Source organism: Falco cherrug, chromosome 3 (genome assembly GCF_023634085.1).
Source record: "Falco cherrug isolate bFalChe1 chromosome 3, bFalChe1.pri, whole genome shotgun sequence".
Lineage (NCBI taxonomy): Eukaryota > Metazoa > Chordata > Aves > Falconiformes > Falconidae > Falco > Falco cherrug.
Genome location: NC_073699.1, coordinates 104,097,077 through 104,112,801, shown reverse-complemented (window position 1 = coordinate 104,112,801; position 15,725 = coordinate 104,097,077). Strand labels below are relative to the sequence as shown.

Sequence of the window (15,725 nt, the reverse complement as noted above, 5' to 3'; positions counted from 1 at the left end):
CCTTCCGGCCGCCGCGGAGGAAGGTCCGGGGCAGGGGTCGTCGTCACCGCCAGCCCGCCTTTTACGAACGGGCGGCAGCTCCGTTCCGCCGCGGCGGGTTTCCTCCGGCCCCAGCGGGCCCTTTTCTGCTCTCTGCGCGCTAGAGCCGCAGCAGCCGGGGCGCTGAGGGCGCAGAGGCGCTCCCCCGGCCGGCCGGCGTCCTCCGACCCAGGGACCGCGGCCGGCGCCAGGTGATTTCCCGTCCTCGCTGTGGGGGGGCCGCGGGGGGAGGGGCGGGCTGGCCGCGCGCGGCCGCGCTCGCGGCGTGTCCCGCGGCCGGCGTCACCATCGCGGCGGGGAGGGGAGGACGGGCCGGTCCTGGCGGCGGGCGGGCGGGCGGGCCGCGCTGTGCCGTGCTGCGTGGCGGCGGCTCAGAGCTGCTCCTTGGTGCCGCTTTCCCCCCAGGAGTGCCAAGGATGGATGAAGCTGCCGGGGATTTGAAGCAAGCGCTCCCGAACGTGGGTGACAGCGTTCAAATACATGTGGAAGTTCATCAGAAATCAAGCAGGTCTCTCTGATCAGAACTCTACTTGCTGCAACTTGTGTCTTCTGCCTTTTGCGCTCTTGTAGGTGCACGTGTGCCTGCTCTGTATGCTCCCGTGGGTGTCTCTTCCAAAGGCTGAACACACCCGCTTATCTCAGCTGCTCCTTGCGTGCCCTGTGATCCAGCCTCATGGTCAAGTTGGTGGCCGAATTCTGTACTTGCTCCGGTGTATTGTCTCTTGTACAGTAGCGCTGAAAACTGCACACAGTACTTAAGATGCGGTCTCACAAACAGCCAGTAGACAGAAAGAATCACTTTCCCTAAACATTTGCACTCTTGCTAGCATAGCCTAAAATAAGGTTTGCCTTATTTGTAGCAGGGGCACACTGCTGACTCATTGCCAGCTTGTCCACCAGTACCCCTGGGTCCTTTCCTGCAATGCTGCTTTCCATCCAGTCAGCCTCTGGTCTGTGCTGTTGTCTGGGCAGTAGATGGAGAAACAGGATTTCACGCTTCTGTTGAACTTCAAGAGGTTACTGTTAAACTGTACCTCTAGCCTGCAGAGATCCCTCTGAATGGCAGTCCGGCTCTAGTGTGTACTCGCAGCTCTTGCTGCTTTGGTGTGATCCATAGACTTGATGCAGTTGCTTTTCATCCCATTATACAGGCTGTAATTGAAGATGTAAAACCAGTATTGGTCCTGGTATTGACTGCACCACCCCACCTTTCCCCACCTGACTTCCCAGGTCTGCCTTGGTCTTAGTATTCTTAATCACAACCTTTTGAGCTGGACAGTCCAGCCACCTTTATCCAGTCCTTATCTCACCACTGTGGGAGGTTGTGTCCAAGGTGTTGCTAAAATCAAAGTGTAAAATACCCACTGCTCTCTTTTTGTCAGGTTTAAGGAACTGGGAATTTGCACTGGGAATGCATCACTGAAATTGCAAAAATAAGTTGAAGCCTTTCTGAAATCTTAGAATGGTATTCCTTTTCCAATAGTTTTTGTCTCTTCTACTAGAATTCTCCTTATAGCATGTCCCCAGCCTGAGCTATCAGCTGTCCTTGGACGTGAAAGCATAACAGAGCTTCCAAACTAAGTGTTACAAATTCAGTCTAGTGACTTGGCTATGAGGTGGTTTGGTTTTTTTCCTGATGAAACACAGTCAGATTGCTTAACTCATTGCCATTCTTGAAATCTAGCTGTGTCATTTTTTGTCCCCTGATATGACTGCAGATGGAGCAAATGGTATTCTTTAGCTGGTGTCAAACTTGTTCCTTTTGCAAACAAACTGAATTTGGTAAGTTTTTTTCCCTGCAGAATGTTACAGGAGTGTTGAGCAGGTTTGGGGTTTTTTTGTATGGGCTGGTTTTGGGTAGTGGTTAGGGGATTTGGGGGAGGTTGTTTTTTTTTTTTCTTGTCTTTGTGAGATGGAAGCTGTTTTCCATGTAGGCTTAGTGTATGAAATAAAGCACTCTGATATTAGTTCATGCTTCCTTATAAATGTCAATGCCATAAATAATGCTGTTTCTTTCCTGTTAGTGCGGCCAAGAAAGAAGATATCAGAATGAGTGTCTTAAAGCTGTTGAACAGACATAATATCGTGTTTGGCGATTACAAGTGGACAGAGTTTGATGATGGTTTCCTTAGCAGCAATGTGCAGTCCGTGTCAATTGTGGATACGGAGCTGAAACTGAAAGACAGACAGGTATTCACAGTCAAGAATGTACAGCTCTGTGCATATGCCTATGGATTAGTGATAGCCTAAAGACAAAAGCAAGACAGGGTCTACAGGATGATGTAGTATCTTTTATTAGACTGACTGGTATAACCAGGAAAAGGTGGCTAAGTTTTTGGGCCTAAACCCATAATTAGCCTTTGAATGTGAAATATGAAGTATTAAAAGTCTTTTTGTGTCCATTCTAGCCTATTGACTTGAGCAAAAGCAGTCTTTCTCTTCATATTTTTCATCTGAATGAAGAAGGACCAAGCTCTGAAAACCTGGAAGAAGAGAATGAGGATATCATTGCAGCTAACCACTGGGTGCTACCAGCAGGTATGCATGTGATATTTCTGGAACGTCTGGAGCAGTGGTCCTCAAACTACGGCCTGCGGGCCAGATACGGCCCCCCAGGGTCCTCAATCCAGCCCCCGGTATTTACAGAACCCCCCCGCCCCCGCCGGGGGTTGGCGGGGGAAACCAACCAGCCGCAGATGACTGCCTGCCACTTTATCCGCACGCCGGCCCCCTGTTTAAAAGTTTGAAGACCCCTGGTCTAGAGCAATTACAATGAAAGAAAATCTTGGAAAGGCTAAAAGTGTTCATAGGGTTACCTGTTAAAGGTATCATTTGTATATACTGTTTTACCTTTGTCCTTTGTGATGAAACCAATATATTTGGACTTCGTTTGTTATGGTTTTGACTGAACTACTGTACAGGTGATTCCACAACACATTATTTACTTCCACACATCCACAAGTATTACAGAAATAACTGGTGGTGTGGAATAAAACATACAGTCATAATCGGAAATGTGCAAATTTTTAACCTTACAAGCTGCATTCCAGATTTTTATTTGGAGACTCACAAGAAACTCATCAGTTTAAGCATTCATTTTCCAGAGCCTGCATCTAGCTTCTGGCCCCCAAGACAATGCAGCTTTTACATTTGGAACAATCAAAGAAAGAGATTTAGAGTCCTTAGAGTGTTTTCTGAAAATAAGAATAAGGCTTTACTTTGCAATAGCGTGTCATCTCTGTAGCTAACTTGTGCTTGGGGAAGTTGTATTCTGTGCGTGGGAGGAAATGTAAGGGTGTGAGAGACAGTGATTCTGAGACATTTCTTGCTCTGTCCATGTTGTGAAAAGCCTAACTATATGTTGTGCTTCTCTTCAGGAAGAATCCAATCTGATACTTTGACGTTACTCCCATATTATTGTGGTTTATAATCATTGAGACTTCCCTGCTTCTCTTTGCTGAAAGCTAGAAACTAACTGCCAGAACTGATTGATACCCATATCACAACTTTAGGGTTTTATGCATTATTCAGCTATGTGCTTTTTTTCATCCTCTACATGTTGATGTTAAAAAAAACCAACCCAACCCATCCACCCAACCAAAAAACCCCCCAACAAACCACACACCCCCAAAACCCCTGAATGATAAAATTGGACTTAGAACCCTCCTCCCACCCCAATTTTTCATAGCTCTCTATCTTGGGGAACTGTAGATCCATCCACTCTTGAGGATGGAAAAGATTTTATTTTTCCTTTCGTGTTAAGAAATTAAGAAGATTAATTTCTCCTTAAAATTATTTGAGAAAACAGGAGTTGTGAAACTGCTGAATTTGTCTGTTAGAAAGTAGTGCTTGCATTACAAGAAAAACATCTGGAGGAAAAGATCTTGTTCTTAATCCTTAATTTTAGTTGAGACTGATTTGAAAACTGTTTTGGGCTGCTTAAAAGTTCCCAGACTGATTTATCCTAAACAGGTATATGTTATATTGCTTTTGCAGCTGAATTCCATGGCCTTTGGGAAAGTCTTATATATGACACTGAAGTAAAATCACACGTAAGTTGCAGATGAATGAGTATTAAAATTGCTTGAGGAGACCTAAGAATTGAAATGTAGCCTGTTTGAAGTATGCTGTATTCCGTGGAGAAGTTATTTGGAAATCACCAGCTCCAAAAATCTATATAGTTTTTGGTACTTACATACTTTTCTGATGTACGCTTAACAAAAGAAGGCAGACCTGATATTTTGAGATTCTGTATCTGAGATACTTGTCAATATGTGCTACTGTGAGGTCAGCTTTGCAAAAAATCTGAGTTTCCTTGTGAAACTGCGTTCAGTGATACTCATGCCACAAATCATAAAGAATTTCTTCATATGCATTGGCTTATTTTTCAGAAATCAGAAGTTTAACAGCTGGAGACGTTGCTTTGGTAGCAGCTTAAAAATTCTCAATTTCCACTTTTGCTTTAGACATATTCATCTGCCTGCATGAAGAAAGCAATAAATGTTCTGTAGAACGGGGTAGAAATTCATTTTATTAAAACACTGCACCTTGTTTTAAGGCTCACTAATTGCATGTTTTTCTAGAAGGGGAGAAGAAAATTGGTGGAAAAAAATAATTTCAAAGAGGCTTAGAAAAGTGTGCAGCATTCTTTGAAATTGATTCTCTATTTCTTCATTGAAGGTTCCAAAAGATCTGTTTTCTCTTTGGTGTGGGTTTTTTTTGATGATAAGGCAATTTTGGTGGCTTGCTATAGCTAAAAGGGAAGTGTGTTGCTATCAGCTGGACTTGCAGTGCTTCCCTTCTACTGTCATTCTTGCTACTTTGCAGTAAACTAATGGAGGAAACGAAATCACTGGAAGTGTTCAACTTGCTGTGTGATGGGCTAATTTCCACCTGCTTTTTGTCCCGTTAATTGGTCCGCTGTGACCATAGCTGATGGTCATGTAACAAGTGGTGGGTGCAGGCTAGGCGGAACAGAACAGGGGTTTAACTGTATTTCTGGCAGCAGCTAGACAATTCATTGGTTTAGCAGTAACATCAGCCAGAACTGTACAAATGCACATTGCATGATTTGACTCGAGTGAGTGTGCTCCCGCTTGAATGCTGGTAAGACATTTGGAAGAAACAAAACAGTTGCTTGGGGTCATTTTCTAGTTTGAACTTTCTGTGCATTCATCAAACATTACAATTTCCAGAGGCTGTAGAACTGTAATCTGAAATGTAGTAATTGTGACGTTAGTAAAAACACCACAAGTGATTCAATTTAGTTGCTTTTGTGACAGCACTCACCAAGATGTTTATTATGCTTGTTAAAATAAAAATGCTTCTACCTGAAGGTTTTGGACATAAATAAATAATTCATTATCTTGTTTATAATACCCTAGGTACAGTATTCTCACTTAAGTCTTTATAACCATCTATAGTATAGCAAAACGTTCTAGTGATGGTAGTTGTTCATTTATAAGGTAAACACCGATTAACACATCCATGTTAAATTAGTGGAACTGCTTTCCAAATCATCTGTGAAAAGACAAGACTAATTAGACTTACTGATGTACTAAATAACAGCAAGTTCATTGCTGTTGACTGTAAGTGTATGCTGGTAGAAAAAAGTGGTAGCTTCTAATGACTAAGAATAGAATTACTTCTGTAAAAGTAATTGTGCAGAATGTTAATTTTTTAAACCATGGAACTGGCTGGTTATGGTTGGGTTCTACAGACTGAAATGGTTGCTGTGAATTTTCAAAATAGTATAGTCAGTGTCAATATAATGACAATGAAAGACATGCTGGATGAAGTTCTGGGTTTTTGTTGTTGCATAATTGCTCCGTCTTGGCCATGAGATACTGCAGGAATGCTACTGTATTGTCATATGAACACATATGAATCCAAAGCACATTACAGGTAACAGCATCAGAAAATAATACGGTATCAGGTGTTATTATTGGTAAAAATCAGTATAGATTCACACCCGAGGTTCATACTGATTTTGTTGAAGAGTACTTCCTAATTCTAGATGAGTCTGAAATGAAGTAGCATTGTTTTTGGAAGCAAGCACTCAGGGAAGTACGTGCAGTTTCCCTTATTTGGAAGGATAACCAATCTGCAAGTTCTTTACAGTGGCTGATACAAGTGCTTCAGTAGAAAGGAACTAAAATGTGACAGGAAATGCTTTCTTTGGTGGGTTGACTACAAAGTGAACACACATATAGGTGTACAACTTCTAAGCAGGACCTGGAGTTTGAATCTTGACTTTCTATGCTTGGGCAGTTTGTGTTTTAAAGGCATACTATAAGTAGGATGAGGGAAAAAGAAAATAATTTCACTTCCTCTAAGCATTTAATCTGTTAATGTAAAAGTTCTGGAACTCCAGTTGTGCCCTGTACATGCTATTCTTTTTCCTGAGGGCAGGAAGGAAATTAATTTCCAATGTTTGCAGAAAGAGAATTTGCCTATGACTAAAAGACATGACCACACCCCCCCGTGTTTTTTTTGTTTTGTTAAGACTACACAATAGACATAATTAGGAGATTGCTGGTGTTTATAATTGTATTTGCTGATATGTCTCTAATTTGTGTGTCTCTTTTTCTCCTCTTCAATTAGTTACTTGATTATGTGATGACAACACTACTATTTTCTGACAAAAATGTTGACAGCAACCTGATAACGTGGAACAGAGTTATTTTGCTTCATGGTAAAAATTATCTGTCTTAAACCAAGTGGATTCATTGGCCATTTGTTTATATTTTCCTTCTGGAAAACCTTGTATTGCACTTCTATGTAGTGAAATTAGATGATCCAAAAGCAGCGGATTCAGATTAAATGTAACGTCATAATCAAATCAATGTTCAGATGTGTTATGTTTTGCAGGAATTCAAATTCTGAAATGTACAATGCAGTGACAGTAGCTGGGTTTTTTTATTTTCATTTTTAAGTGATATCCTTTCTCTTTTTTTGTACAAAGTGCAAAAGTAATGCAGATACTGAGGACGTTAGGAGCCGTATTTTAGTTTACAGTTCTATCACAGTGTTAAAAAAATTAATTATGGCTTTATAAAAAACTTTAAAGGAAACTGTGAAATCACTGTGTAAATTGTGTTATAAACATCGTGTTCTATTGCCAAGCACGAAGACAATACTCCCATGAATTTAGTTATTACTATTTCAGTGAAGCCGTAATCTTCAGTCAGTCCTAGCTTACTGTGGAGGTTATTCCATAAACGAGTTTAACATCAACTGAATCCATTTTCTTGCAAACTGCAGCTTGCTATTGATTAACTACAATTTTGTTGTCATCAAGAATAGTATTCAAAAATAAAAGGTCATAATGGAAATGTTTGTTATGACTGTTATTATACTTTATAACTCTCAGTTATAACTCAGTTTAGAAGCTGCAGGACATTTTTGTTTGGAAAACTTTATTTCAGACTGTTAACAGTATATTCATGATAGATAAATTTAATTTGAGCAATGAGCTCTTTACTGTGATCATGAAGATTTTAATACTGGGAAATCTGCAACTGTTGCAATGCAAAACATATTTATGCTGTAATGGCAGTATTGACTGCATGAAACTACTGTCAAGTGGTTGACGTTATCGGTTTGTTTAGTGTAGTTGTTTAGCTACACATCTCCTGTACTATGAAGAGTCTGTTTAACTGTGCTTGTACTTGTCTGGAGAAAGTCTGTGAGGCCCTTCCCATAGGATGTCAAGCCAGATCAAAAGATTTGTCCCAGAGCATACTTGCTGACATGGTCTGGGTTGCCCTGTGGTAGAGGTTTCTGGGAAAGTGGACAGCTGATCAAACTGCGCATGATGTGTTTCTGTTTTGCATGTTAGAGTATGTTTCAGGAAGATACAAGTTTAAGCATAGCTAGGGTGATACACTTAGCTTCTGTGGCTGTTGAGTATTTTAACTGTATGATGCCTGCATGCAGACTATTACACTGTATTAATAATTGAAAACTATATAAATTCAAAGCTCAGCTGTAGACTGTAGTGTCCTACATTCCCAAAATATATTCTCAAGATACTCCGGTATTTGCAATCATTGTCTGCTGTATTTTTATTCTACAATTAGTGCTGTAATGAAATATAGTTAAAAAGATGTTACATGTCATTAACAGTCTGATGCAGATTCTATGTAATGTATGGATTTGATTTCAAACCAGGCCCTCCTGGAACTGGGAAGACCTCTCTTTGTAAAGCATTGGCTCAGAAGCTGACAATTCGACTGTCATCCAGGTGATAATTTTTTTTTAATTAGTCTGCTTTGTTCATTGTTCTTTTTCAGTAGCCCAAAAGTATTTTGTGTTTGACTTCAGGTAAAAGATGCCAAGTGCTAATGTTCATAGTTCTTTCATAGTGCACCTGGCTAGCAATAAAATTGATCTGATAGAGAAGCTGGTTAGGATATTTTAATGCCTTTAAAAATATGTAATTATTTGTGCCCAGGTATGTAAAACAAATTCCAGTGGCAATATAGTCATTTGTTTGTGCTCACATTGTATATCAATGAATATTAAAGGACAAAGGATCACAGAGTATCGAGCTTGCTATTTGTATCTTCATGTTCGAGAAAGCCTATTTTTAGTAGGTAGTGATTTTGTAACCCATTTGTGTTGTACTTGGATTGTCTGGATGCCACAGTCTGCAGAGGTCAGTCTGTATCTCAGACAAGTAACGAGTTAGCCTTAAACTTCATAGCAACTTTATATAAATTTATATAAAAGAATGTTATATAAAATACTAGGTGAAACATAAATAATGTGTAAATATTGGAGTACTCTTGACTCTAGCCCAAGCTGAATTGACGATAACCACAGATTACATAATGTGTGGCTGAGATATTTTGTCCTAAGGATATCCATGCAAAGCTAAGTAAATAAGCTTCATGTTTTATGTGTTCATGCGATACTGAACAAAATCTTACATGAACAGAAGAATGAGGCCATTAGCAAGGTAACTTACTTAAAGTATGTTTAAATAGCACCTGTTCTAATGAAGGAATTCTGATAGCAATTTAATGTAAAGAATTCTAGTGAGATGTTTCTGGAAATGACACTTAAACTCAAAACAGGTATTATATTTTGAAAAGTAATTTAAAGTATTAATTCACAGAATTCCAGGGTTGAAATGGAGGGAATGAGACTTATGGAAGTTAATGATGTCACTAACTTTTATTCACCATAGAGTTGATACTTCTTTCTCCCTTCATACTTTAGGTATAGGTATGGACAGTTAATTGAGATAAACAGCCATAGCCTTTTCTCTAAATGGTTTTCTGAGGTATGTATTGATGTAGCTAATGAAGTAGAGCTTGTTTTTTAGAAGTTGCAGTTTCTGTTGAGCTTGTTTCATAAAATAAGTGTGTGCACTGAAGATTACGCAGAATAATTATTGTGTTTGAGAGCACCTAAATAGAAATTATATTAGAAAGTTACTTTAAAAAACCAGGTATTTCCGTCTTTGAATATGGTAAGGCTTGAAAAATTGTTTGGTAAGGCAACAGTTAAACGTATGCGTATGGTGTCTTTCTAGAGTGGCAAGCTTGTAACCAAGATGTTCCAGAAGATTCAAGAGTTAATTGATGACAAGGATGCTCTTGTATTTGTACTGATTGATGAGGTATGATTCTGATAACACTAATGTGCATAAAATTTAGCAAAAGTTAAAGTGATGGGAGGGAACTGTGGTAATGCTCATTTGTAAAGAACAATAAAAGCATATTAATGCTTTTGTATGTTACATAACTTTATGCAGAAGAGTGACTTTTAATCTTGACTGCTGCAGATTTGGGAGGAACACAGTGTGATTTAGCAGGCAAATTACAGCTGAAAATGAAGCAAAACCTTCCTTGGCAGAACTTCCCTTGCTGCTCTGTGTTTAAAAGTGGAGTATTGCTTTAAACTTCAAATTAATTATGCTCTCTCATATGTTGTAAAGCCCTAAAAAGCATTATTATGGTTCCGTTCATAGTCTAACTTCTCTTCAGACTTGCATACATAAGCAACTTTACTAAGTATGTGCTTTATTAAGCTTTGTTATATTGGAGTCCTATGGGAGAGCTCATTCTAAATTCAATGTATTCATTATTCTGTTGTGTTTGTCCTGTCCCTCTCCCAGCCCCCAAAATTTAATTAAAGTGAAAAACAGCCTCCATTCTGCTGTCTAAACAGGAACTTCACTCACTATACTTTGCTTCCTTGACATTGCTCTCCCTGTCTCTGTAAATTCCTACTTAGCAAAAGATTTTGAAGATGAAGTTTCAGATACCAGACACAAGGATCTGAAATTGTATCGTCTGGGTTATTTGCTTGTTACCAGCACTTCAAGTGTGCAGTCTTTTATGTTTTTGTTGGGGTTTTTTTTAGTGTTTGGTGATATTTTTTTGTTGTGTTTTTCACTGGTGGGTTTGGTTTTTTCTAGGTGGAAAGCCTCACGGCAGCCCGCAGTGCCTTCAAGGCAGGCACAGAGCCTTCAGATGCTATTCGTGTGGTGAATGCTGTACTGACACAAATAGATCAGATTAAAAGGTAAGCTCATATTATTCCAACGGCAAAAGGTAATTGGCAATTTCAGGATTCTTGCTAATTCTTATTTCCTACTTGGAATACTAAATCAAATTGGTTAGTGAACTATTCTTTGTTAATGGTGCTAATCATGAAAAGAAATAGGAGTAATCCAGCAGAACATTTTGCATGTAACTGAGTGAACCATCAAATCTACAGATGGTATACTTCCTTTAAAGCTAGGGAGGGACACAGGACAGGTGGTCATGGTATCTGCTTGCAGAGACAAGAATAAGATCAATGAAGAATTTGTTCATTATGTACAGCTTCTGGATGTCAATCTAAAGCAGACTTGCACAACACATGGCTTGGTGTGCTGGATTCCGTGCAGCATACCATCTTTTGTTCTATTTCTGCCACTTCCCTTTTGGCGTGTACTTGGCTCTTCACAGAAACAAAGGTGCCCTAGTATTTGGGCCTGTCTTGTGGCTCATTAAAGGTAAGCGGCATAAGCCACCTGTGTCAGAGTTCACAGGCTTCATCTAAAAATGTCTATGGTTAAGAATGTTCTTTCAATATTTCTTAGAGCAAGGAGACGTTAACATCTGTTTTAAGCTCATTCTAATGTCAGCTGTGGTTAGAATGTGTCACATTGCCAGTTAAACTATATACTTTCTACTGAATTAAAATGAAAAACATATAGATGAAAGGTTCACATTTATGAGTTGTCTTTTCATAATTTTTTTTTTTGGGTGGCAGAAACTGTGCCAGTGGGTTCTAGATGGTTAATGTATATCATGTCTAAAATAGGTTTAGACAAACTATGGACGCTTGAGAAACAGCTGAAAGAGACTATGCATTGAAATAGATCGGTGATAACTGGCCAAGAGCTTCAGGTCATTTATTGTAATTGCTGGCTGACAGGAGTGGTATGACTGTTTTTTGCATGAAATGGCTTGAATCAGAAGGAGGGAGGTATCAAATTGCCAGTCACAAAAAGAGATAATTTTTATACATGTGACCTAAAAATCTACTTTTATCTTGAAGGTATCCCAATGTCGTTATTCTGACTACTTCAAATATTACGGAGAAAATTGACATGGCCTTTGTAGACAGGGCTGACATAAAGCAATACATTGGACCTCCATCCACTGCAGCAATATTTAGAATATATCTTTCTTGCTTGGAAGAACTGATGAAGGTAATGTTTTGAAAGCAAGACTGTAAAATGTCCTATTTTAATAAATTCCATGTTTTAATCATACTACCTAAATAACAAAAATACACAAATTTCATTACTTCTGTATTTCCACTCTTACTGTAGAATTTAATTTTGAATATATTTAAGGTTTTCATACGACAGTGTATCACTCTTCTTTCTAGTGTCAAATAATATATCCTCGACAGCAGCTCCTGACACTCAGAGAGCTAGAGATGATAGGCTTCGTAGAAAATAATGTGTCAAGGTTAAGCCTAGTATTAAAAGAAATCTCAAGGTAAGATTCTGAAATTTTATATGGATATATATTTATATAATGAGTTGTGGGATGATGTATAAAATTAATAGAATTTCAAAATGGCTAGAGTTCTAAAACATCTCAATTTTTTTTCTATTAGGGTTAGTGCAGAACCTTTCAGGGGACAAAAAGTGGAAGTGATTAGGACTTGCCAACATTTCTTAGTCTCAGGTCTGGCTTGGCTTAGTACTGGTTCTGGTTTCAGCTCTGCCCTTTGAAGTCCTCTTGACAGATTGCTGGTGGGATTAGTGAGATGCTTTAGGTTTCTGTGGATATTGTGAATTGTAACACTGTTTAGCGGGAATAGCATTGGCCTTAGTTCCTGCTAAGGAAGTATCTTGGAATGCCTTGCAATCTACTAAATCAGGTTTTACCATCAAGATGTAAGTGGACAGAGGTAAAGGGGAAACGAATGAAGTGTAAATGGAGAGTATTATGATTTGCTGAGTATGCTAATAGAGCAAATAAGTCTTTCGCTACACCATAACAATTCCTGAAACAATAAAAATGATATTCACATAATATTTTTTTCCAAAGTGCTGGTCCCTATGGAACAAAATAAAATAACATCCATAAAGTCAGGAAAGTATGTTTTCCTTCTGTTTCTGAAGTATGCAGTCTTGACCAGTGAAGAGCGGAGTAAAAGTGAGTTTTTCCAGGCATAGAGGTTAGGGTTCTACATACGGAGGGGTGCTTGGAGGAGGTAGGAAGGCGTAACAAGTTGGTGAGGTAAAGGAAGCTCTGTGTAGATGGTGGGAAGAGGGAGATAAGCTATAGCTCTAAGGTCCATCCTTCAAAACGGATTTTTCAAGTCCTTCCAAGAGTGGATGGAAGATTGTATCTGTACCATACCCTTTCAGTGTAAACATTCCCCCAAGTTCATGAGATATGGCACAGTGATGTGAAGGGCATGATGTAAGTGTAGCCGGGCAAATGTGACAATACCATTTCTGTACCCTTGCCTTTCTGTGCTGTATAGCCTCCCATACGCTGAAGTTGTGCACTTCCTGCTTCTGCTAAAGGTGCTGCAAGTGACCTGCTGAATTGTAATTTGAGGGGTTTTTAAGAGTAGCTTATGGGAGAAACAGAAAAAGGAAAGGTGGTCTTTTAAGAGTGGATATTTAGCATTTAAGCAGGACTTATCTTTGTTTTACTGTAGAAGAAGTGAAGGTCTTAGTGGCCGGGTCCTGAGAAAACTTCCTTTCCTAGCACATGCGCTTTATATTCAAGTAAGTTTATTCTATTCATTATATTTTGATTTGGTTTTGAGACAGGTGGGAAACATTTGGGCACTGCCTGAAGTAAAAGATTGGGCCTAAACCATCTTTTTACTCTAAATTGCATGTTTCTGTGGCTTTGTAGACTGAAACAATTTTGTGCTGCCCATAATGTAAAATGAGATTGAAGAAGACGGGGGGACTGACCTGTCCAACAGCATTCTACTTTAATTGTGAGAGAACATTGATATTGGTTCTGTGATAATTTCTTGCTGAAAGAAAACTCTCTGCCACTTTATTTATAATATTAATTTGTTAAAAACCTCTTTTGAAGTGAATCCACAGTAGTAGTGATTGACTCATTTTCCATAGCTTAACTATGACTTTACTATGCTAGCTTGTTTAAAATAAACCTGCAGTTTCATGTTTTGTAGCATTTTGGAAATTTTGTAACATGGAAGTCAAATATTTCTCTTTTATATACTGTGATTTGTATGTAAAAATTATGTATGCCTATTGCTGTAGTGTGTCTTAACGCAGTGTTGTCTTATTTTCAGTCCCCCAGTGTTACAATGACAACATTTCTTCAAGCTCTTTCACTTGCAGTAGACAAACAATTTGAAGAAAGAAAGAAACTTGCAGACTGTGTGTGATACTCCACTGTTTTATATTTGTCTGTATTGTTAATACTGAAAATTACATATTTTTCATACAAACTGTGTACAAACTTATGTGTGTCTGTAAAATGGATTGTCAACACCTTAAAAAACCTGGAATGCCTAACCTAGTTTTTCAAAACATTCATTAATAAACAATTCAGAAATTTTACAGCCTATTTTTCAAAAGCTTTATTTCAAATGCCAATAAGAGGAATTTGTAAAAAATTCTTACTAGAAGTCAGTTGTTAAAAAGTGGACAGCCTTCTGTTCCTTATTTCTTAATCATTAACTTTCTATTCATGCATCAGTTTTTATACTTCTGATTTCTTTTATATTTGTAATAGCAATAGAAATTCAGTCTTTGGATCTGATATTTGTGCCATAAAATGCACTATTTGTTATTGCTTCTGAAAGAACAAGCATGAAACTGGGAAGGACTTGAAGTGCTCAGCAATGGCCCAGACCTTTTATACTGATAACTCTTTATATGGAAATTTAATATCAAGTATTACTTTTTTTTTATTACATCAGATTCAAAAGTTTAAAATCAAGACCTCACTTAATTGTATTTTGTAATACTGCTTTTTCTGTTGTTGCAAGGATGTGAACTAGAGTGGACCGTGTTTTCTCAACCATGGTTTCTCACTGAAGAGTAACTACGATGCATTAAGAAAGGTTCTTTAAAGTGCATGAAGTTCCGTTTTGTTTTACAAACATGACATAAAATTTGCAAATCATCTGGGGAGAAAAAATATTTTGTACTGCAAAAGCTAGGGAATGTATGCATCTGGTTCCTAAAGGAACAGAGTCAACTTTTATATGATAAATATATATCCTATATAATAATTGTTACAAAACTGTCAACTCTTCTTTTTCTTCTGTATTTACAAGTATTTTTTATCTGCAGTCAGCTAAAAGAATGAAATGTTAGGGGAGTTTCCAGATTAGAAGTTTATTTTTTCTTAAATGAACATAAACCAGTGAGATTTAAGTTGGTGATACCCAGTTAATGCATGCCTCCTAGCTGTTGGTATTGGAAGTATTTCAATGATAGTGCATTTTGTTACTTCCTTGTCTGTATCTTTTAAACCAATGTTTTAATATACAGTCATGAGATGAAAGATTTTTTGTCACAAGCTATTTTTATTAATGAATGCTATAAACTGCATTAAAAAATTGTACAGAACTTGTCAAGTGCTAGTAAGTTTTTATTATGGCACCTGTATTTACGTAAAGAGAATGTCTGTTAAGCCTAAGTGTCTGTTTATTATATTGCTTTTGAAAATAACTTATTAAATATTATTCCCTATCCACCCCCAAAAAAAGAAGGGGGGTGGGGTGGGAGAAGATTGTACCAAATTCAGTCCTTTGCAATTGTGTGCTCTATTTTTCTCACAATCATTGTTTTGGAAATACTAGTACATGGAAGAAACTTCGCTATAAGACGACTACTGAAAGGCAAAATCCTAAACGGCCTCTAATCCACAGTGGATTTGTGGCTTTTGAAGTAAAGGATGTAGAGACTTTAAAGGAGTGTTCGTTCAATACAGGTGTATATTACACGTGCCTGCCTTGATCCATCTAATAGATACTGGTGTACTTCCAATTAATGCAAAAGCATGGAATTACCTTCTGGTCTGTATTTGAGATTCTGTAAGAACTGTGGGGGCTCCACGTACTGCACGGTGTTCGTGTTTTACGAAGGGTGTATACTTTCCCTCTGCTTCAAAAGCAGACCTTACTAGCACTGCTTGTTTGCAGACGTATTGATTATATCAAGG

The 15,725-nt window shown here is 38.3% G+C and overlaps 1 protein-coding gene across 2 annotated transcripts; it reads left to right on the top strand.

The window, feature by feature from the left end:
- The first annotated feature begins 88 nt into the window (after positions 1-88).
- On the top strand, positions 89-15,307 carry TRIP13 (thyroid hormone receptor interactor 13). Of its 2 annotated transcripts, XM_055703550.1 has the most exons (14): positions 89-230; positions 445-547; positions 2,064-2,229; positions 2,448-2,577; positions 4,036-4,091; positions 6,643-6,733; positions 8,212-8,284; positions 9,265-9,328; positions 9,581-9,667; positions 10,469-10,575; positions 11,599-11,752; positions 11,935-12,047; positions 13,228-13,297; positions 13,843-15,307. In XM_055703550.1, the coding sequence occupies exons 2-14, from the start codon at positions 456-458 to the stop codon at positions 13,936-13,938; spliced, it is 1,299 nt and encodes a 432-aa protein (XP_055559525.1). In that variant the 5' UTR covers positions 89-230; positions 445-455; the 3' UTR covers positions 13,939-15,307. The 2 variants fall into 2 exon arrangements, with proteins under 2 accessions (XP_055559525.1, XP_027664871.2); XM_027809070.2 differs by lacking the exons at positions 89-230; positions 445-547 and adding an exon at positions 554-763.
- Positions 15,308-15,725: the final 418 nt, after the last annotated feature.

Coding starts and splice junctions, on each gene's coding strand:
- TRIP13 (XM_055703550.1), top strand. CDS start 456: ATGGATGAAGCTGCCGGGGATTTGAAGCAAGCGCTCCCGAACGTGGGT. Junction 2,230..2,447: donor TGAAACTGAAAGACAGACAG/GTATTCACAGTC, acceptor TGTCCATTCTAG/CCTATTGACTTGAGCAAAAG. Junction 4,092..6,642: donor ACACTGAAGTAAAATCACAC/GTAAGTTGCAGA, acceptor CTCTTCAATTAG/TTACTTGATTATGTGATGAC.